This window comes from Terrapene carolina, unplaced genomic scaffold (genome assembly GCF_002925995.2).
Source record: "Terrapene carolina triunguis isolate 2854851 unplaced genomic scaffold, T_m_triunguis-2.0 Scaffold234, whole genome shotgun sequence".
Classification (NCBI taxonomy): domain Eukaryota; kingdom Metazoa; phylum Chordata; order Testudines; family Emydidae; genus Terrapene; species Terrapene triunguis.
This window is the reverse complement of record NW_020664585.1, coordinates 5623285-5646198: the sequence shown is the minus strand read 5'-3', so window position 1 is coordinate 5646198 and position 22914 is coordinate 5623285. Positions and strand designations below refer to the sequence as shown.

The window sequence follows — 22914 nt, the reverse complement described above, 5'->3', positions numbered from 1 at the left end:
ATTGGATCAGGTCTTTTATACATAATGTCAAGGTAGAAATTGAAAGGTGTCAAAGGAGCATTTTGGTCTTTGACTAAATATTTACTTCATTTTGATCTTCTGTCTTAGAAAATGTATGGAGCCAATTCTCTGTTCTTCCAGAGGATTTCTTCATCGGAAACTGGAGAGTTCAAATTGGTCTTACAAGGAGACTTTTGTAGCCATTTATACTCGGTAGAAAGCAACATTTAGCACCAGACCTTTACTGGTATAAATCAATTTATCTCCACTGAAGTCAGCCAGGCTATACTGATTTACGCCAACTGAAGAACCGGCCTTCCATACCCAAGTAAAGCCTTGAAAAATATGCTTAACTGGTTAGTGCGGTTGAGGTTCTTGGTCAAGGGCCACACCCAAGTCTTCTCACTGACTTCACTGGGCTTTGGGTACGGTTGGCGTGAAATTGGATTAATTTTGCTCCAGTAAACCCCTGAAATCTGCCATCTGTTACTAGGATTCCAAGATGGTCTCTGAGAAGAGAGTTCAGACTGTAATGTCAAGGAGTGTTTCCAGCTGCTCCAGAATGGTTAGCGTCATTATTGACAATTTAGAGAATTATTATTTCCGGCCATTTCAGCTTGTTCATTTCCTCTGCAGTGCATCTGGTACGACAGTCGGGGCACAGGCTATCATTGGGATTTTGTTACTGTTGTTTATTATTTGTATGACCGTAGCACCTAAAGGCCCTAGTCATGGGCCAGGACCCCAGTGTGCTAGGCGCTGTACAAACATAGAACAAAAAGCTGGTCCCTGCCCCAAATTGCTTCCGATCTAACTACAAGACAAGAGACCACACAGGGATACAGACAGCCTGACGGGAGAGTACAAGGGAACGAGGCAGAATGAGACAGGATTGGTCTCAGCACACGAGCAGCCTAACTGGTGTCAAGTTTTCATAGGCAAACCCAATAAGTGTCATTGGAAGTCTGTACCTGAATCACGGCATACCATGCTGCAAGCCAGTTCCTGCTGCATCTGGAGAGCACGAGGGTTGCTGCTTGTTCTGAATCAGTGGTTCCTAACCACTACGCTGTGCGCCACTACCAGCGCTTCGGGCTTTTGTGTGACTGTAGGCGGCTTCCTTTCCCTCCCTTATGCCCTGCTCTGCTATCTCAGTCTGTTCTCTAGATTTCCAAGAGGCAGGCTGAGAAGGTAAAGGATTAGCTGGGTGCGTAGCCCAAGGAAATGGCCCTGGGTAGTCAAAGAGCATCTCCCAAGACCAATCTGAAGAGTCTCATTTGTCTTGTGCAATGGACCAAGATTCACCTGCGTGAAGGAATATTCACCAAACCAATGACTCACAAGTTGCAGGGACGATTTCTTTACAAATCCTTCTACACGGAGCATTTCTAGCTATTGCCGTTGAGTCTGGCAGTGGCAGAGCATGTCCATTGAGGTCTTGCTCCTGTTAGTCATTGACAAAATGCCCATTGAATTCAATGGAAGCCAGATCAGGCCTCACCTCAGCTGCTTACCTCCATTACAGCATACGCCCTGGGTGCAGACGAGATGGCAATCGTTCGAACAATTCATCCACTGGGGTGTTTCTCCAGAGATGGGTGCCCCAGAAATGCAGTACACGCCCTTTTATCCAAAAGGCCTGGGGGACCTCTGAAAGCTTCCAATAACCAGGCATACACATGTGGACTCGGATAACTAGGATTTTCAGGTAAAGGGGATTCAGATAGCTGGTATTTAATTTCACATGTGCCCAACTTTCTACACATGAATAGTCCCATTGACTGCAAGCACGTTGACTAATCGTGGGTGCAAAGCTACGTAGGTGTATAAGTGTCCGGAAGATGGGGGCCCAAGTATATAAATATACACGGCTACAAGAATCCTGGCAAACATAAAGGGGTCAAATCCTGCTTCCTGTGGGTGAAATTCTCCCCCATGCAAAAGACCAACACAAGGCCCATATCGTCAAAAGTATTTAGGCAACCAACTCCCATTGAAATCAGTGGGAGTTAAGCAGCTAAATATCTTTGGAGAGTCTGGGCCATAGGGCTTAAGTGGGACTTGAGCAGGGCATTGACCTTGATTGGTCAACCTTCTACACGGAGTGAATTTCCCCTTCATATGAGCTGGAATCAGTAAGACCAGCATTGGCCATGACGCTGGTGGAAATCCAGAGGAAGCATGTTCACTCAGAGGACTTACTCCAGGTCTACCTCTGTGTAAATGAGATGAGAACATGGCCCAATGGGCTCCTCGCAGGAGTAAGGCAATCCGCACGGGCCCTGTATCCCAGTTAATTGCCCTGTCTATGATTTCAAACTGACTTTGCGCCTTGTCGACTTCCCACCGCCAAATGTCTCCAAGCGGCCCCTGTACAATTATATACGGCAAAGAAAATGAAAGGTCAGTCATGCCGTCCACACGGCTGTGGCGAGCTGGCACCATTTGTTACTACCGCCTGTAATTATTCTGCATTTGATACCATCCTAGGCTGAGGGAGTTGTTCTTAGCAACAGAGTTGGATTTTATTGCCAGTTGTTTTGCAGTTGGATTTGTGCCATAGGTGTGGGGTAGAAGGCAGAGTGCCTAGCTCTCTTCCTCTTCCCTGTTTATCTAACTTTTTGACCCTGGAGAATTTGATTCTATTTTTTTCCGTCTTTTCCTCTTTTAAAAAAAAAAATTAACCTGGCTCAATAGGAGGCATTTTCTTGAACTTATTAAAAATCCAGACTTGTAAATTAATTTGTTCATGTTGTACAATGGCAGTGCAGATGGACTCATTAGCATGCACACAACAAATAATTATAGATGAATTTTTAGCTGGCCTGCTTAATGGGCTTGCTGGGTTAATTATGTCAATGTATAATTACATCAGCCCTGGGAGACATAATGGCACACCCTGCTGAGCAGACACTAGCTAATGATGGTGTAATGCTGACAGAGGGAAGACATACTGTTCTGAATGCACCTGCTTACCTCTGCACAAACTGCTATTGTCTGTGCCTGCCTTTGCCTAAATAAACAGGCATTATCAGGAGTGTGTGTTGCTGGCTGGCATTCGAGCAGGTTTCGGGGTGGGAATGGAGGGCCACACGAATAGGAGTCGTCCTGAAGGCCTGGGATGAAAGCCTTTATTCTCGCAGCGCTTACGAGTGTGCTCAGACTTCAACACGGCTCGCTGGCTTATGTTAAGGACAATCTCAAAGACGCCTCGTTTGGATTCCGATCTCCCTGCCCCACTCTAAGGCCTGGGTTTTAAAAAGCTCCCACATGCCCCAAATGCCCGTGTCACTGAGGCCACGCGTCCTAGCTGGTGGTTTGCATGCACACCGCTTTTCCAGGATCGCTGCGCTGTACGGACGCATGGGTGACTGGGGCAGTCAGAAATGGGGGCCTAAATCAGGAGCTAATCCATAGACTTGGCTGCAGTCGCTCCGTATTGATGCTGGTGTAACCGAGAGCAGAGTCTGGCCCCTTTAATTTAGGAAGGTGGCTGCGGCATGCACACTGTTCAGAATCGAGAAGGGGGTTTGTAAGAGGAAACCCATCCTGCCTTCCCTGCCATGCGGGAAATTTGGGTGTGCAGGGAATGCAGCCTGGAGCTCACGCCTAGCTGCCATGGCCATTACAGTCTGGATCAACGGCCCGCTAAGGGAGGCCCGTGTTCCCCCTGATACAGATGGCCTCAATCCAGTGCAAAGGAACAGTTACGCTCACCCTAGCATTGGTCACCGTCCCGGCCCGGGCATGCAGGCTCTGATCCAGGCTGCAAGCGTCCGCATTGTTCCCAGACGGCGCGGGGGCAGCTCACTGCCAGCTGCTGCCCCTCACCTCGTCGCCTTGCTCCCCTTTAGACCCCGTTCCTGTCCTGGAGGTGGCGCAGAGCTCAGAAGAGAGGCTGCAGCAGGTCCAGTGCCTCGACCCTGAGAACCCACCCCTGAAGGAGCTCAACAGGCAACGGAAGAAGCATCCAGAGCTCCTTGGCACCAAAGGTACCAGCTGCTCCTCCCTTGCCCTGGTTCATTTCCAGCACCCGGACAAGGGAGAGCCAGGGGCATGTCCCTGTCCCCTGTCCCCCGGTGCTGGGGCAGGCAGAGGCCTTTGCAGGCCTCCAGTTGAGTTTCCAGCTGGGTGGTAATAATAACCCTTAGCGCTTGTATGGGGAAAATCATCCGCCCTGTCTGTGCTCCGCTTGGGGCATGGGACACCCCGGCGACTGGGGGAGGGATGGACACTTCCCTGCACTCTGCTTCAGGGCTGCGTGTCGAGGCCAGGCCGATCCAGCATTTCCAGGGTGGGAGCAGCTTCATGGGGCTTTTGCTCCAAACCAGCTCAGTCCCTTCCATGGAGCTTTTCTTCCCATCCCCGACTCGGAGTCAAAGGTGAGAATGGAAGGCCAGGCAGACGGGCGGGCCAGCTCCCTGCAGCCTCGCGCTCTCCCTGGGCCGGGGGTCCCTGCTGGGATCCACTGTAGATTAATCGGTGCTCCTCTCTGCCCAGTGAGGGGCCGCCTGGGGGCTGGTTTGACGGGTGAGGGCTGTGCTGGCGAGTGCCTGTCACTGAACCCCCACCTGATGCCCCCTGTGGTGTGTGGAATCTGTTCCATTTGATACGCTTCAGGGAGGGGCCTAATCCTGTGTGCCCCCAGGAGGTTGTCTACTCCCATTAAAGTCAAGGGGCCTGATCCTCAAAGTCGATGGAGCTGCGCTGATTTGTACCAGCTGATCACCGTGAAAGGGACTGGGCAGCCAGGGAGCAGAATCAGCAGCAAACGCCATACCCTGTTGCCCTCACGCAGGCTTGTCAATCCAATGGGTTTTAACTGAGTTGAGCTGCATTTTCTCCCGGCCTCTGGCAGCCGAGGGACAGGACAGAGTCCTTCTCTAGGGCAGCCCCCTGCAGTTCCAGGTTGTGTGCAATAATACCATGTGCTCATTTCTTTCTCCACCAGTGTGGTACTTCATTGAGGGCCCCTCTGCAAACCCCAGTGAAATGTCACCCAGGGTGGAGAAAAAGAACAAGAAGAAACAAATGAATTCTAACGAATATTTATTAGCAACAGCACAGTTAACATTGGGGCTTAGTTTTAAAGGGGCACTGTCAGAATAAAAATCACGGAGCAGCTCTTCAGCTAGTGTAATTTAATCATATTTAACACCTAGCTCTTATACAGAGCTTTTCAGCAGTAGATCTCAAACAGCTTTACAAAGGAGGTCAGGGTCTCTAGCCCCATTTTATGGATGGGGAAACTGAGGTACAGAGAGGGGAGGTGGCTTGCCCAAGGTCACCCAGGAGGCCAGTGGCAGAGCCAGGAATAGAGTCCAGGTTTACTGAGTCCCAGTCCAGCGCTCTCCCCACTAGGCCCGGCTCTGGTGACACTGATTTATGCCAGCTAAGGATCTGGCCTTGTACTCTCAACAACCCTTTGTTTCTTACCATGTGTCACTAATGACTCCTCAGATCTTTAAAGCTGAAAAGGAGCCTGAACTGGCCCAAGTAGCTTATTTTGCTCTTCAGGCAGCTTGTCTGTTTTTTTGCCTGTTGGAAATGCAGGAGGTCACTTTCACAGCTGGCTGTGGTCAGTTTCCCTGCCAGGTTCTCAGTACAGCAGCGTTTGGGGTGCGAACCACTTTGGGCCGAGACAGTCATTGCAGGGCCCGAGATGATGCAGCCGGCTCCTGCGAGGTGCATTGGGACTGGGAGGGTGCTCAGCAGGGCTGTCCGGAAAACAAGAACTGCACTTTGTGAAAAATGTCACGGTTTCAGCATCTGTTTTCCTTTTGCGTTGGAACAAAATCTAGAGCATTCCAAAGAAATGGTTAAAAACAAGAGAGATCAAGCGAGCCCAACTTCCTGCCAGCAGCCCAGTGGGTATGGGGGGTGTGGGAGATGCAGGTTTGAGCCCCTGCCCTTCCTAATTCACCAGGTGATAGAGTTGGAGCTGCTCAACTTTGTATAAATAATGAAATATTCATTGGGCCAGAGAGGGAGAGACTCACTCTATGGGCTGGGTCGCCCATGGTGCATGCTTTAACCAGCAGCCTACTGGGGAGGTGCGTATCTCTCTCTGGTTTTGACCAGAAATTCCATCCTGGTTCTCAGAAACCTCCCCCAGGGCCACCCAGAGGATTCAGGGGGCCTGGGGCAAAGCAATTTCGGGGGCCCCTTCCATAAAAAGAAGTTGCAATACTATAGAATACTATACTCTCGTGGGGGCCCCCGCGGGGCCTGGGGCAAATTGCCCCATTTGCCCCCCCCCCCCAGGCGGCCCTGACCTCCCCCATTAAAGTTTCATTGAACCCGGTAAGTTTCCACGAAAACTTTTGGTTTTGACCAACTGGCATTTCCCGACAAAAAGCCCTTTTTGTCTAAAAAATTCCCAGCCAGTTCTAGTGCACAGCACCTGAAGGCTGCCGGCTTCCAGTGTTCCAGCCCAGAAAGCTTCACTCTCCCCCTCCTCAACCCTCCCCCCCATGCAAATCGCAGCCACGCAGGGTGTAAGTAATGACGGGTCTTGAGCTCTGAGAGCTCTTTATGCAGAAGATTGGTTTCACGCAGGCATACTGTGCTCCAGGTTGGAGGCGCAGTGTAGTGTAGCTTAGACAGCTTTGCTGGTCATTTACAGACTTTCCCGCCACTAGGCGCTGAAGTGGTTCGAATGAGACTATTAGCAGATATAACCTAGCCAGGAAGCTGCCACTTTGGCAGGCTTCGGGCTGCACTCAGGATTTCACGCCCCGCTGTGATCCTCTAACGCAATTGACCAGCGGAACCTGCAGAACGTATTAACTCCGTGGCTGAAGTTCTGGAAATCGATTCTTTACCCCCTGAGATTGATCTCTTGGCCCTGGAAGAAGTGGTTGCTTTTTCACTTCTGTCATGCTGCTTATGTGAATTTTTCTTCCTGCCCCTCCCCACCCCCCCGCAGAGCAAAGAGGGGGAACGTCTCCAGCTGGGCTCACGGTGTCGGAGGGAGCCAGGCTCACCAGCGTCAACAGCAAAGCACTTTTCACAGACACCTTGCTGCAGAGAAATGAAGCCGAAAAACAGAAGTACGTGAGTAGCAGAGGATGGGCCTTAAAACCGAAACGTAAATACGATCTAGAGCTGCCTGCGGTGGGAATGTGAGTCTGTCTGTCTGTCCGCATACATATTCCCTCTGTCTGTCTGTCCTCTTTATACGTCCCCATACAGCTCTGTCTATCCAACCTTCTTTCTCGCCTGCCTAGCATTTATTCTGTGCTCCTCCCCCTTGCGAGCTGGGCTGAGGTTCACATGTCCTGCCCTGGCAACACGGGGCCAGACACCAGGCACCGTCTTCTGCCTGCCCTACCCATCTGAACCGTTTCCTACTGGGCCCATCCCCATGACTTGAGAGTTTCAAAGCTGCCTAAGGGATTTGATTCCCGTTTTTCATTCAAATTAATGGTTATTTCTGGTATCTAGGTTTCCTCACCTCACAGGCTGGCCTGTCCGCTCGCAGCCTGCTTTGGCAGGGGATCTGAGTTTGAGTCTCAGGCCAGCAGGTGTGGAAGAAATGGGCCCCAAATCAGGCCTGATGTAAGTGACTTTTGACCCCAGTGAAGTTACATTAGGGCTGGGTTTGGTCCATTCGGCTCGTGTTCAGGGACAGGAGCTCCAACAGCACTCTAGAGCGACCCCCTCTGGCTGGTGCTCACAGTGGCATTACCAGAATCCAAAGGGAGCTTTTCAAGCCCTCCATGGATGCGACCTCATTCAGGGCTGCTGAGGAGGGGAAAGGGAGTCATGTGCCAGAAAGAAAAACTCTGTCCTCGGTCACGATCTGGCCAATGCAAACCAGTCTGAAACAGGGGCTTATGCTGGCCTTGGAAGAGATGCCCATTGGCAAAGATCTGCTTGAGTGAGAGACACGTTTGTACGCTAGTGCATACAAGATTGTGTGGGTGTGTGTGAGTGTGTTTACGTGTGTATGTTGCATGCACACTGTCGTGGTCATTGTACCGTCATCCCTAGACCTGGGAGTTGATTTCCTATCCCCATCTGGTAAACATGGCAATCACCGACTCGTCTTTCTCCCGGGTGTTGTTTTGCTTGGAGGATTCAGATAAATACAGCCCAGCACATGAACCTCCTTCTTAACTGGCCTTTCAGTTTCGACAGGCTAAAGTTTATCAAAAGCTCCTTTAATGGAACTTGGTTGTTCTACCTTAGCGTGCTGAGCTGATTAACAAATGCAGGCGCTTTAAACCCTCCATTGCCCTTCTTTCGGAGGAAGCGCCTGCCAAACACAGGTTAGAAATAATGCAAAATAACTTTTCCCTGATTGCTTTTTTCCCACCTCAGGTTAATTACAGGTGGGTTTTTATTTTCCCCTCTGACTGTCAGAAAATGATTAAAAATGTGGTTCCCTTATAACCTGAAAGATGCATCCACTTTGTGTTTCCTTACTGTCTTCTCAAATAAGTCCAGCCCCGTCCCGTGCTGCTCCAGGAGACGAGGACGATTTGCAAGGCACATTGCCTCATCTGTCTGTCCGCGTGTGGGCCTGATTCGCTGGGAGTGGAGAGTGCTCAGTGCCTCTGAAAATTAGGCCTTTCGGCCCAGATCCTCCAGGGGATTGAGGCTGCGGAAGCTAGACGCCTAAAGCCCTGTGAGGATCTAGGGCACCCAGGATTAGTGGCTTCTTCTGACCCAGGAGCCACTCTCACATCCATCCCTGGGCCTACCACTACTCCTTACGCTACCAGAGATGGGGTCCCATCCAGCATGGCGCGCACAGGGCAAGGCCTTTCCTTCCTCGGCAGGTTCTCTCTCGAGTGTGTTCCCCCTGCACGGTGGAACTCAGCCCGTTCTGCTGCTAAGGGACTCCTGCAAGGCAGGGGAAGGCTGTTTGGGGCCTCCGGGAGGTAACTCTCAAGATGAGTCACAGATTCCACGTGGAGGCCTTGCTTCCCGGTCACTGGACCGACAGAGAGTCTAAGTGGAATAAACTCTGTCATGGGTCCCCGGGGAGAGGGACGGTGCAGACTGCGCCGTGGCACCAGGGTCAGGCTATTCGAGTGCTGTGACAGTGGCTAGCAAGAGGGCTGGGAGGCGGGGGCTGAGGGAGCAGATATGCCAATGATGTAGTACTCTGTAGGAACCCCGTCAGTGCAGTCTCTGTTGGCCCATGGCTGGGCTGGGTACTGCTGGAGTCCGACCTGCCCAGGCTAGCAGGATGTTGGCATGTGCCAGGGGAACTCGGGGCAGTGCCGGTGCTTGAGAGGGAAGTGCTGACCTCAGTTTTGACTCCTAGATCTGAATGTCCTGGTTGCTGGGGAGCTGCCACAAAGTCCATGGATCTGGGGGGCTGGATGGCCTGTGTTTTGGCGCTGTGGCTATTGAATCCAGCATTACGGGCTCCCTGCTAATGATGCTGCCGCTCGTTGGATCTTTGCCCCACAGCCGTTCATTGCATGGTGCAGTTCTGTCCGGCCGACCCAACACCTCCAATGAAACAGGAGGTGGGGAAGGCCACCCCGATAATGGGCTGGATCACGTGGGGTCACCCCAGGGAGGGGCAGCGCCATGCTAAAGCTTGCCCAGGCCCCGATGAATCATTTGCTTGAAGCGGGGTTTGCAGGACTGCAGAGGACCGTGAGTCATGGCCTTCCAATCACGTGGGTGCCCCAAGCCAGGCATCGAGACTGTGTGTCTGGAAGGCCAGCCCTGCCAGAGGTGAGCTGCCATGGTCTCCCGACCTGTGCCTATGCACGGGCCCCATTCCTTCGACCTCGTCAGGAGGCGCTTGCAGGGTACAGAGCAAAATCTCCCAGTTAATTCCTGGAGATTTGCCAGGGGACAATGGCACACCGGGCAGCTGTCCCAGAGCACTGCCTCTGCCCCCTTCCCACACCAGTGGGTTCGGCTGGTGGGAAGGGGTGCTCACGCTCCGCTCCCCCGTTACCTTTACCAGCCACTCTTGGGCGCCCCCAGTGTCAAGGCTGAGTGTTTGCTGATATGTCACCCCTGCTCCAGTGGAGAAACCCTTCCACAGCTGCTGCCTCTCTCTGGATCACAAAGATTGCTAGCTAGGGAAGAGTATTTCAGATGTGCACAATCCTGGCTGGATTAGTTACGTGTGCGATTAGAGGGTCCTGAAAACCTAGATTCTCAATGCACTCTATAGCTGTTAGCTTGCAAGTAACTGACCCAGGAGGTGGTGACCCATCCTTCAGAGCCAGGAAGGTCTGTTATGTCAACCCGTTGCATTGATCATTGGCTCGGGCGACGGTTACACACGGCATGGAGCTTTGCCATCCCCCTGGGTCAACAGTGATGCTGGCACCGTGGGCATCTGCAAAGTCTGGCTAGTGCAAATTCCTCATGGACTGTTTGGACAGCGCCTGCATCTGCAGTGATAGCGCTTGGGGTCCAGAGCGTGTGTGAGTTGTGCTGGAGGCTTAGCAGAGTGAAGGAGTCCATTAACGGCATGTACTCACTTCTGGTTCATTTCCTCTCTTAGAGGAACTCCAAAATAGCCCAATGGATTTTCTTTTCTTCCCCCCCTCTCTCTTATTTATCTATAGGTAGATCTTTAATTCTTTTCACCAATTTTTGCCCAGAAATTTATTTCTGGGCTGAGATCCAACATGCCAAGTTTTTCAGCCTGAAGTGAATTTTTACTGCCGGGGCTATAAACCCCTGGAAATAGAGGTTTTTAATGGAATGCGGACAATTCTAGTGGCATGAAAACGTCTCGGCTGCAATAGGCATATAAATTTTCTAGGGAAACTTCTGAATGATGGGGTTTAAGTACATGTTAAAAAAGCGAAATGAGCAGCTCGATGGCCCGGTGTGGAGGAAGCGGAGCTGTTCGTGCGTTCCCAACCCTTGGGAGTGACTCCGGAGAGCCAGGCCTCATGCTGGCCCCGGGTGAGCTGTGTGTGAGCACAGAAGCTGGTCACTGATATCGACCCTTCTCTTCACAGGGGACTACAGGAAGCACAGATCACTTTGGCGGCTAGGCTGGGGGAAGCAGAAGAAAAGATCAAAGTGCTACATGCAGGTATTGAAAGATGTGACGTCCAAAAGTCCCGCCCAGTGTGGGTCCCTGAGCCCTTGGCTGTAGATCCAGATGTGGGTGAGGCTCAGTGGTGCTTTGGCTCTTCTCCCCTGGGTGCGCGGACATCACTGCCCTCCTGGCAGAGCAGTCGGGGGTCACATGTGCACGCCAAGGGGAGAACATGCTATAGGGGCACATCACACCTGTCTGGCCTTTATCGTCATGGGACCACATTCAGATTGGACTTGCTTGCCCAGGCCAGCCCTACCCTCAGTAAAGTCAACAGGGAGAGTCTCACTGATTTCAGTGGGAACTGGATCTCAAAGGGCTTTACAAAGGAGGTCAGTGTCATTATCCCCATTTTACAGATAGGGAAACTGAGGCAGAGAGGGGCATGACTTGCCCACGGTCACCCATCAAGGCAGCAGCAGAGCCAGGGATAGAACCCAGCTTTCCTGGGTTCCAGGCCAGTGTGACTCCATTGACTTAGTTGTGCCTAAGGACATAGTGGCCCCAAGGGTTGAGTGCCTGCCCCCTGAAGTCCCCCGGCCAGAGGGGGGAATTGCACCCACTCTGGTTCTGCAGCTGGAGGGGACTGCAGGCAGGAAGTTACTCAGGCTACGTGTTCGTGGCCTCAGACGCTCTCCTGTGTTCCTGGTGCGCAGAGCTGCCCTGTAGCCTGTCGTCAGTCGCTGCCTAGAGGCGTGTGCATAGACGCTGTCATGCTCCTTTGCCCTGCCACACTGCCCACGCCATCTCTGTGGGGCTCTCCCAAAGGTGTGGACACACTCAGGGCATCTGTCCTGCAGTGCCCTGCTCTGCCACACTCACGTCCTGTGTTTGGAATACCCAGGGCCATGGTGCAGGAGGAAGGGCAAACTGGGCAGGAAAAGCAGCTGCTAAAGGTCTTGAACAAACAGCCACTGGCTGGATTATGGTCACCCAAGGGAGAAGAGAGGAGGAGATCTGGGTGCCATGGAAGGGGGTGAGCTGTGCAGGGTGGTACAAGGGGGCACAGCGAGGAGCCTGGGGGTGAAATTAAGTGGAGGAAAATTGGACCCCCTCTTGACCCCACTGCAGCCAATGACAACACTCCCACTGGCTTCTCTAGGGCCAGGCTTTGGCCCCATTACCAGGAATAACTTTCTGACAGTATCAGACTCTGGTCTCCCCATGGGAGTGGAAACTACTGTGGATAATGAACTAGGAGAGAGAGGGCCAGATCCTCAGCTGGGATAAATCAATGCAGCTCCATTAACTTCAACAGAGTGACTTTGGTTCACTGCGGCTGAAGATCTGGCCTGTACTGTAGGGCGAGGAATGGGCCTATTAGATCTCTCCAGGTTTAATTTCTCTGGTTCTCGCGCTCTATTTCTGCTGCCGGCGAGAACCCAGAAAGTCGCTGGTGCATGAAAAATGTTCATCCCTTCGCTAACAACACAGAGGCTAATTGAACGTTTCAGGAGCTCCAAAAAGGTTTGGGTCGAAAATCTATTAACTGGTCCTAAAGTCTAGGAACATGGTGACTATTTTTTAAAGCCTATCAGTTTTATTGTCTTTATTTGCATCTTGGTTTTGCATCAGTTGAAATAAAAATTAAAAAAAATATTCATTTGAACGGCAGCAGAACAGAGGGCTGAGTGGGAGTCTGCCAAAGGCGGCTTGATCCACCTTCCAACCGGCCGGTGCTTTACCAGCCACCAATAAATCTCCTGCCAAGGGGAGAGCGTTACTTACTGTGTGTTGTTTGATTTTCCATCTGGTCAGCGCTAAAGGCGACCCAGACGGAGCTGCTCGACCTGCGGTGTAAATATGATGAAGAGGCGGCTTCAAAGTAAGTCACTCGGTTTTGTCTATCGACCAAAGCCGTGCACGGTCCAAGCAGAGACGTTGTGTCTGGCCACAGCCTTTGAGGAGGGCCCGGCCTTCGGGTTGCATGTGAGATGTGTCAAGAGAGACCGAGCTGGAACAAGGCCGGTCATCCCCACATTCCTGATGCCGGGGCATTGCACTCTATGGCGGATCTAATACTAACCACTTATATCTCCGGCCAGCTGTTTGCCAGTGGGTATCTAGCTGGGTATAGACCCGCGTTGTGTACACCTACACGCATGCCACTTTCTGGAGGCTAGATCCTCACCTCGAACGAAGCTCCACTCAGTGCAGCACACCAGGGGGCTGGGCAACTGTGACATCACATCACCTTTACTCCTCCCCCAAACCGGCCCCCACTGCAACTGGGAGCAGCCTCAGGGCTACCCTAAATTGTACCTGGTCAGCATTTCATTTCATCCAGCAGCCTGTGATCTCCCGAGAGGCAGTTCCAGCCGTACTCTGCCCATGCCGCCTGCCAGAAGGCGGGAGTGGGGGTGGCAGGGATGTCTGTATTAATTTTATGCCATTGGAAGAATCCCCTTGCACTTAATCCAGCCTTTTCCCACCGGAGCAGAGCGAAGGAACCATAATGGCTGAAGGTCTCCAAGCAGCATCACAGAGCTAGCCAGCCATCTCTTCAGGTCCCAGAAGAATCACCTTCAGGGGGGATATTTCTGAGACTGATGCACCAAACACTAGATCAGCTCTCAGCAGACTACTCCGCTCGCTCTGAGTTTGGGGTCCCTACAGGGATCGGGGTCATTTTCACGAGCAAGGGAGCTATTGGAAAGATGCCATGGCCAGGTGGTTTCCCAGTCCGCGTCAGCCAGGCCTCCAGAGATGTGCTTGAATGGTGTGAGCACGAAGGACGGAATGAGGGAGCACCAAGTTCTAATCCCAGCTCTGCCCGTTGGCTGCACCCCCGTATCCAAGGGCAGACTTGGGTGGCATGGCATAGATGCTCAGCATGGCAAGAGGGCACTGAGGATAGGGGCAGACTCATCAAAGAAAAGCTCAGAATTTCAGGAGCAGTTTCAACTGTCTGAGAAAGTGACTTGGGAAGTCAGCCAGTCCCAGGTGGGGTGTCGAGGTTCCTAGATTTTCTGCTAGAGAGGGATCTCCAATAAGACCCCAGATCCAAAGACCCTCCGACTTCCGCACAGTCTTGTTGTAGATCTGGACTTCAGAAATTATAATAAGGTAAAATCAGTTCTTCCTAAAAATCGCTGGACCTTCCCAGGTCCTTCCAGACATGCAAATACACCTTGAGCCGTCTTCCAATGGCAGGGGGAGAGCACGGTCACTGGATTATGTTTAACTGGCTCCTCCACTTCATTAAATGTACATTTGCTTGTTCTTGTTTTTGTTGGTTGGGTGCCATTTACTTTTTATGAGTCAGGAACATCTTTTCCCTCCCTTCGGCTCTCGCTAGCTGTGGAGGTTGCCAAGTATTTACAGCTGTTCAAATGTTCCACCGGTCTTGCTAACACACACACACACACACACACACACACACACACACACACTCATTTCCATTATGCAACAGAGTCAGAACACTTAATCATATAATACCAAAACAGATGCTCTTTGATAATTTGAGATGCCATTTGTACACGCGGTGCTGTAACTGATTTTGCCTTTGATCAGGACTGCAGCCGCCATGCACGGAATGATGGGGATGAAAAAAGGGCTTGTTCCATCCCTTGGTGTCTTTGCATCTTCCGGTGTCACGTTTTGGACTCCCCCCTTCGGGTTCATTTGGCTGGTTTCTATATTGGTAATTCACAAGCCATGTGTGTTGCGTGGCTGGGACTGGAGATCACAAATGGGAAGCTTTGAGTATTTACCCTCCTACAATAAACAAATCCGCCACCATGTACAGAGCAGTTGTGCCAGCTCTCAGCGACTGGTGAAATAGTGGGTGGGAGTCAATTAAACCGATGCAAATGTTCCTCATTGACAAACAGCCCGAGATCAAGAGGCCTTTTGGAAATAATTTGGAGGCCGTGGGTGGCTCAGAGAACTGGCAGGGGGAGAAGGACCCTTTCATGTCACGATCCCCCCCCTCACATATAGGCCTGGCTTGTTAATGACCCGAGATTGTTCCCATCTCACGGCTGTTTGTTGGCCGGCGTGAAACGAGCTGGGATGGCCTGCGGCCAGTTCCTAATGGACAGCTGCCCACTCCGTAACACTTGCATCACAGCTGGCACGAACCGCCTCCTTGCTGGCAGGCTAGCAGAGACGCCAAGGCCACGGAGCCTGAACTCCTGTTAACCCCGTGAGGGGGTCGCTCCAGAGCTGGCGGGGTGGGGAAGTTAGCATGGCTGCTGCCCATGTTGTACCTGACCTGTGGATAACCAGCAGAGCTGTCAGTCTGGCCCCTTTGATGAGCGTTAAGCCAGCCCAGCAAAATTCCACTCGTCGGGTGGGAATGTTCTTTTTGATGGGCGAGTGAAATATCTGTAGTGTTTTCTTCATCAATCAATCCCTGCGTCGGCCACGTCGCTGCAGGGGCAGGCAAGAAGATTTTGTGCCTCGGTCGGTACGTTTCCATGACCGTTTTGCAAGGCTGCGTTATGTATATTGCACACAGATGGCTAAAATGTCAGATTTCAATTAAGTGTTAAAAAAAGCCACCTGGATGATTGGTGAACACAATGGGAGGTTTGTGGGGACACTCTGCCGCCTTCCAACTAATTGTTTTTTTGCTTTGCTGTCTCAGGGCAGATGAAGTAGCAATGATCATGACAAACCTTGAAAAAGCCAATCAGGTGAGGAGAAATTCTTTCCGCTGAATATCGAGCTGGCGCGGCCCAAATAACTGCTTTCCTTCCCTTTGCTCCCTGCGATTATCCAGGGATTGAGGCGATTCATTCTGCAGCGGGGGCAGAGGAGGCAGATCCAGGTGGGCGCAGGGTCCCACAGCCATTGATGGCAGTGGCCATGCTAAACACTCCACCCCTTGCCCTGGGCTCTGTCCATGTCAGCTGCACTCCCGGAGCCTTTGTATCTATCCTGCTGGATCTGCCACTTTAGGGCTTCTCGGGATGGGGGAACTGACTCAGTGAACGTGGGATCTCCTTACAGCTCCCAGGGCTGGCGAAGGGAACTAAACCCAAATCTGGCAGACATGGCTCAGAGTGACATGGTCGCTCGTTAATCCCTACGGGAACGCTCCTGCGTTTAACCAGGAGACATGCAGAAGGAGACGCCTTGTGAACAGTGCAACTTTTATCCATCGATGCTCTCTAAAACTACTTGGGTTTGGTCACTCGGGCACCGGAGACAGCCCTGATGTCCCTGACAGCAAAGTTTGACCCGATCTCTTTGTTTTGTGCTTTAGTTATCACACTGCTATTTGGGACGTGCCACCACAGTACAAGTATCATCAGTATTATAAACCATCACCCCGGTATCCGGGGGGTTTAAGGCAAGGACATTGCCTGGGGCCTAGAGCAAAACAATGCATTCAGAGCGGTGTACGTTTCTGGAGTACTTACTACTCATTTTATACATTTCCTTGAGGGTTTGGTTTTTCTAAGTCACAAAAATGTATATACAAACTAGGCATGAGTAATACAAATATTTATAAGTAGCAATTTACATGTAGATATGGCCTTTCATGCAGAAGGAGTCAATGTCTTTTCAATGACATACAAACTATGTGTGGGATCACTTTGCCCACCACTGAAAGGCAGCCACCTCTGGGGTAGAACATAGCAGCTGTTTAACAGTGCACAGTGACACTAAACAAGAGTTTAGGTCAGGAAGAGAAGAAAACAATGTCTAACTGGAATGAGGAAGCGTTTTAGATGAGCAGGAAGTAATTACCCACCTTGGGATTTGGTTGGGACAGAGGGAGTGACACCCCCAGTGTTGTGCCCATACAGGTGTTTAGGACACGGGTTCAGGCACAGTGGCGCCTATGCTGCTGTATGGCATTAAGTAGCATGTCGAAATGGTATCAGGGTCCAAACCAAATCTGAACTCGGGGACGTTTGTATCCAGACCAGGACCTCATGGCCAGCCCTATTTCTGTAACGGGCCAACACTGACCCCGGGTCTGAATACACCAAACACTGGGAACCCTGTGCACTTCTTGGCTGTTGCCCTTGGCTAGCTGAAATCCATGTGGACAGTGAGCCCATACAGGCGGTCTGTTCTCTCACCCGCACAGAGGCAAACATCCCCTCGACGGGGCACTCGCTAGGGGTGAACGCTCTGCCCTGCTAACCACCTCGTCGGGCTTTCACCGTCCGCTTCCTGACTGCGGCGGGCAGCAGCTAGACTCTTAACAAAGGCGGTTTGGGCTCCGCGTACCCGGCGCCTGGGTCGTTGCTGTAGTGTTGTTCTGACCCCGCCTCGGTATTATCGCAGGGTGGCCAGTGCTTAATTTGTGCCAGGGCTTGCTGGGGGCTGAGCCCCGGCACCGCTGGGCCTGGCGGGTCAGGGCCCAGGCGCCGCTGGGCTTGCTGCACCAGTTATGAAAGTAAAAACAATTGCTTAAGCCCCGGCACCTCTTTCATTACACATTAAGCACCGAGGGCGGCCCCCCCCATGGCCACGCAGCTTTAGGCCTGGGCGAAAAGCTCAGCACAGGAAGAGCCTACGGCGCGTCCCTGGTTGGCCAGCTCAGCGGAACAGAGAGCCCTGCTGACGCGCGTCATTTTCTTCCCTTGCAGCGAGCGGAGGCAGCCCAGAGGGAGGTGGAGAGTCTGCGGGAGCAGCTCGCATCTGTAAATAGTTCCATTCGCCTGGCCTGTTGCTCTCCACAAGGACCCAGCGGGGTAAGGGACAGAAGTGTGACGGCGCTCAGCCGGTCAGAGCCTCGGCTGCGGGAAACTGGCTTCACTCCATAGACCTCACTGCAGCCGGGCCGACGTATGCCAGCTGGGGAGCTGACCCAGGGTCTGCAGCCGGGGGTGCAGGAAACTTTGAGGGCCATGGTTTTCCAGTGCTCTTTAAAACTTCCCTGTGCCAGGGCCCATGTGGCCTGTGCACATGGGCTGGGTTTCACGCGTGCGCCTGCAAATAGCCGAGAAGGGGCACAGGAAGCCCGTCGTTGCTTTCGGAAGGACCTGGTTTTCCAGAGGGTGATAAATGAAGCACCTTTGCTGCTGGAAGCCAGTGCAGCAAGCAAGCCATGGAGTGTGCGCAAGAGCTCAGGCCCCGATCCTCAAGGGTGCCTAACGGGGACCTAAATACCTTTTGGGGATCTGGGCCTCGGCTAGCAGGAACTGTGTAAGGGGGTGTGTGTGTGTGTCCCCATCCAATTAGACATCATAAGTCCATTGTCAGTCAGGTAAAATGCCACTGCCAATAGCACAAAATCATCCCTGTGAAGCATACGGCTGCCTTTGTCCCAAGGGGGGTTCGTAAACCCTCCCTCTCTGGCTCCGTTCTAATGTTATGCGGGTTGTTTAGAAGAGACTCTGTTGCTCCCAAATCAGCGGCGTTCCCCAGCTGTGGATGGGCCCTTTGCACAGAATCCGGGTGGGAAATGTCAGATTATTGCTGACTAGACGCCAGCGCAAGCAGAACCTCCTGCTGGAAACTCCAGAGAAGCTCCCAGAGGAGCTAGAAACGTCTTTGGTGCTTGTAGCAGTTTTGCTCTCCCACGTCCGTCCCCCTCTCCCCTCCCAACCTTTCGCTCTGTTGGGATGGATTTAGTGTCCCAGGGGACAGCGCTTTAGGCTGAATCCTGGATTTCTGCCAGGCCTAGTCTGTGGTTTGCCGGTGGAGCTGGTCTATACCAGGATAGTTGTACCTGCAGACCCTCCCAATGGAGATGCAGCTATACCAGCGAATACATTTGCCAGTATAGCTTGTACCAGCATGGGAATCCCGGCAAACCCTGCCTAGCCTAGCCTGGGCCTCAGTTACACATGTCTGGGGACAAAGGGGGTTCCTGTTGCAGTAGATAAGAATGCGTGTGCTGCTGGCAAACCTGATCCAGAGCCCGCTGCAGTCAATGGGATCGCTTGGGCTTTGCATCAAGCCCCATGTCTTCTGAGTTCAGAGCTGCAGATAAAAGCCCAAGGACCCAATCCTGCGTCGCGCTGAGCACCCCCTGCTCCAGCAATGGGAGTTCCCGGGGCTCAGCACTTCACAGCATCAGGCCTTTCGAGGGACAGAAACCAGCATTAATTCTGGGTCCCACGCACTGCGCGAGGAGTGTTAATTAGCCCGAGCCCCAGATCTTTGCGGTTTGTAAAGACGAGTTCACGCTCCATTAATGAAAGCCAACATATACAAAAATATATGTGTGTGTACACTCCTGGTGCTTTCCTTCCCAGCTTCTGGCTTCCTTGTTCCAGCTGGTTTGTTGCCTCTAGGAAGCTCATTTAAATATCTGTTTATTTTTCCATCTATATCCTCTGTCAATAGAAGGCCTTGCCCAGCAGAGGCTGCCCTGGCTTAGTCCTTCAGCAACAAATCATCCCCTAGCTAGTGTGGAGACATCGAGTTAGACTCGTGTCTGTGTCTGGCCTCGTGTTTCCCTCCCCCTCACCCCCTTCAGCCCCCAGAATTCAGGCAACGCCCCTCCCTGCGCAGTGTCACAACTTGCCAGCTGGGGGACTTTCCCTTTTTATCTCCGATCTCACCCCTGCTTTGGCACCTTGACGCCATGGCAAAGGGCTGGCGAGGTGCGAAGGGATCTGGGATTCCCCCGGTGCAGGCACTACGGATGGACAGCAGCCATAAGGCTGTCTCTCGAGGAGCCCCTTGCAAGCCTTGGGGCAGAGGGTTGGCGTCGCAGTGGCCGGGCTGCAGTGTGGGGCATGCCAGGGAGGCTGCTGGAACGTAGACTGACTTCCAGGCTTGTCTCAGGTATGCCAGGGGCTTCTCCAACCTCTGGACTAGCCCAGTCCTGGGAGGATGCTACGGTGGCGTAAAGCCAGCCAAGGAATAGTGCAGCTCCCCGATCCCCTGTAATACCGTAAACGCGTGTCCAAAATCGCTAGGCCAGGTGGAACCTTGGGAACAGAAACGATCTGGAAATCTGGATCCTCGGAGCTGGCTGGATGATACCCTGGCCCACAGGCTGTCAAGCTGGCAGCTAACCAGAACGAAGCCAAAGCGGGCACTTGTGCTTTGCGAGACAGAGCCCAGGGGCTCCATTGCCGTTCAAGACAGCTGCTGAAATGGAGCAGCTGAGCTGACGTAGGGCACTGGGTCACGCCAGGTTCTGTTGCCTCGAATGACGGAGTGTAACCAGCCAGGAGGCAGAGCTACAGCGACCCCTGGGGAGCAGCAGGGAGCACCGTGGAGTGGCTATTTCGCAATAACCCGTGGGCTGGAATCGGGAGCTTTCGGGCTGCCAGCCCAGCTCTGCTCTGCTCAGAATCCCAGGGCAGCGCAAGGCAGCGCAGCTGGACGGCTAACGCTGCCCCGATCTCCTTGCAGGATAAAGTGAACTATTCGCTGTGCTCAGGGCCCAGGCTCGAGGCTGCGCTGGCGGCAAAGGACCGGGAGATTCTTCGACTCCTCAAGGACATTCAGCACCTCCAGAACTCTCTGCAAGAGCTGGAAGAGTCCTCCGCCAACCAGATTGCGGACCTGGAGCGGCAGCTCACGGCCAAGAACGAAGCGATCGAGGTACGTGCCCCTTTCTGTCCCTCCAAGTAGGAACAAAGGCTCCGGCCTTCCAGCGGGGGATGGCTGCCTCGCCCCCTCGGGCACCTGCAAAACACACAGTGAAGTGCTGAGCAGGGCGCAGGGGATTCCCCTGGGGAAATCCATCTCTGCGGGTCTGTAACCGGAGGCAATCCAAGGGACGAGGACATCCGCTGTATGGGCCTGATTCTGATCTCAGTGACGTGGGGTAAATCAGGAGAGACGCCGCAGAAGTCAAGAGAGTCCCATGGGTTCAGTGAGATCAGAATCAGGCCCTTGCTGCCGGAGCCGAAAGAGAATCTCCCTCAAGGCGAGTAACGTGCCAGGGCGTAGGCCAGCGCGTGAGCTGAGGTAAATCAGCCTCGTTCCAGGAAAGCCAATGGAGCTGTGCCAGGCTGCACCAGCTGTGGCCCTGAGCCCCTCTCTTTGGGGGTAGCTGGGCCGCCCATGAACTCCCGCTCACCTGAGGGGATTAGCTATCCTGCCGGCACAATGCTGGGCACAACACACACCGCAACATACTAATCACCGTCATTAGATGTCCCCACCCCCCTTGGGTGAGTTTAGTTTGCATGTGGGCCGCTTGGCCTTCCCTGGCAATGATAAGGCTGCCGCTGTGCATTAGCGGTGCGTGTTCTCCTCTTTACACACACTTACACACACACACACACACACACACACACACTTACACACACACACACACACACTTACACACACTCACACACTCACACACTCACACACACACACACACCCAGCAAGAAGGAGACAGAGCCTCTCACGCACGTCAGTTCAAAGGGATCGTGTTGTGCACCTTCAATGCACCGTCAGGAGGAACTGACCACAGCTGTAAGGGGCTGGCCGAGGGAGGGGAAATGGGTCATTAAACCAGCTCATAGACTCGGGCTAATGGGTTTGATGGCTCTGGATTCTCAGACATCCTCACCATTGACATTAACGGGAGCTGCTGGGCGCTCTGTAAATTATACTTGCCCACCGCATGGCATGGGCACCACCTACTGGATGTCACAGGGCCCCGGACTGACGCTTGGCCCAAACCAGAGCCCGGCGGTTGTGAGGCTGTGGGTCTGTCGAGCTTGTCAGTCTGTCTCCCAGGCTCACCAGGCGTGGTCAGCGCCGGGGAGGAAGTTCCATCGCTCTCTGGGGCGCTGGCTGACTGCAGACAGGCAATGGGGAGGAGCTCTAGCAGCGAAGGCTCCTGGGCTATCCTTAGCCGGCGTGGAGCTGAGAGCTGGGGAAAGACCAAGCAAGTCTGACTCTTGTTTCACTCTCATTCCTTGTTTAGAAGCTGGAAGAAAAATTGCAGGCCCAGTCTGACTACGAGGAGATTAAAACGGAGCTGAGGTAAGATCCCTTCCCTGCCCACGTGCCTGGCTGGTGTGTGTGCACCCGGGAGCGCTGAGAGCCCCGCAGGCTGCTCTGAGCCGCGTGGAGCCAGGCTCCCCCAGACATCTCCCCGGAGCTGCCGGCTGGGAGGCACCTCAGCTCTGTAGCACACTTGCCAGCCTGTCGCCGAAGGCAGAGAGCCGCCGAACCCCCCAGCTGATGCCTCCTGACCCTGGACCCATGGAGGTCACCCGCAGATACGCAGTGAGGATGTCACATCACCTCGAGCTCAGCAGCTCGATGGCAGCACGGCAGGAAAACTCTGTGCCGGTAGCTCTGCTGGGAAACGTCAGCCGTTAATTAAAAAACCTTCCCCCGGTTTCAACGGCCGTGCTTGGAGGGGACGGAGCGGACGTCCTGTCCAGACCTCGCGAGCCATCTCCCTGCGTGTCAGGCTTTGATCTGACTGGCAATCAAGGGGGAGAATTAGCAGCAGGACTAACCCTGTCTTGTTTCTCTCCCAGCATCCTGAAGGCCATGAAGCTGGCGTCTGCTAACTGCAGCCTTCCCCAGGCAAGTGCCGGAATCTGCTCGGGAACCGCTAAGAATCGGTAGCGAAGTCCTTCCTCTCCAGGCAATCGATAAACACTCCCAACCGCTGCTTTCTCTCTTTCAGAGCATATCGAAATCGGACGAGGCGCTGCTTCTAGACAAAGACTCTTTCTATCCATCCCAGAAATACCTTTTGGAAAAGCCAAATCTCTTAGCCAACACTGGTAGGGCCGCCGGGTTTATTTTTTTTATTGTAACGGTGCAGTTTTCATTGTTTGCTTTTATATTTATAATCCTTCCCCACCAACGTATTTCTTGTTAAACACGTACAAATGCAACGGTTGTAACCGTCCTTGGGTGTGCGCAGGACTCCTGGGTTCCATTGCAAACTCTCCCATCGACTCATCCGTGGGCCAGTCACTGACGTTGTGGGGGGAATTGGATACCTACTTCCCTTTGGTTCCTTGAAACTGCTACGCCTTAAGGATAGCTCCTTC

At 53.0% G+C, this 22914-nt stretch overlaps 1 protein-coding gene across 4 annotated transcripts in view; it reads left to right on the top strand.

The window, feature by feature from the left end:
* Positions 1 to 22914, top strand: part of CUX2 (cut like homeobox 2) — a 220071-nt gene that overhangs the window by 171604 nt on the left and 25553 nt on the right. For 3 of the 4 annotated variants that reach the window (XM_026656909.2, XM_026656907.2, XM_026656908.2), the window contains 10 exons: positions 3855 to 3992; positions 6929 to 7052; positions 10953 to 11029; positions 12794 to 12860; positions 15627 to 15675; positions 17587 to 17691; positions 20312 to 20503; positions 21825 to 21883; positions 22390 to 22438; positions 22542 to 22641. In XM_026656909.2, the coding sequence (XP_026512694.1) occupies positions 3855 to 3992; positions 6929 to 7052; positions 10953 to 11029; positions 12794 to 12860; positions 15627 to 15675; positions 17587 to 17691; positions 20312 to 20503; positions 21825 to 21883; positions 22390 to 22438; positions 22542 to 22641 (960 nt within the window). Of the gene's footprint in view, positions 1 to 3854; positions 3993 to 6928; positions 7053 to 7498; positions 7561 to 10952; positions 11030 to 12793; positions 12861 to 15626; positions 15676 to 17586; positions 17692 to 20311; positions 20504 to 21824; positions 21884 to 22389; positions 22439 to 22541; positions 22642 to 22914 lie in introns of those variants that run through there. The other variant, XM_024196229.2, reaches the window with a different exon arrangement.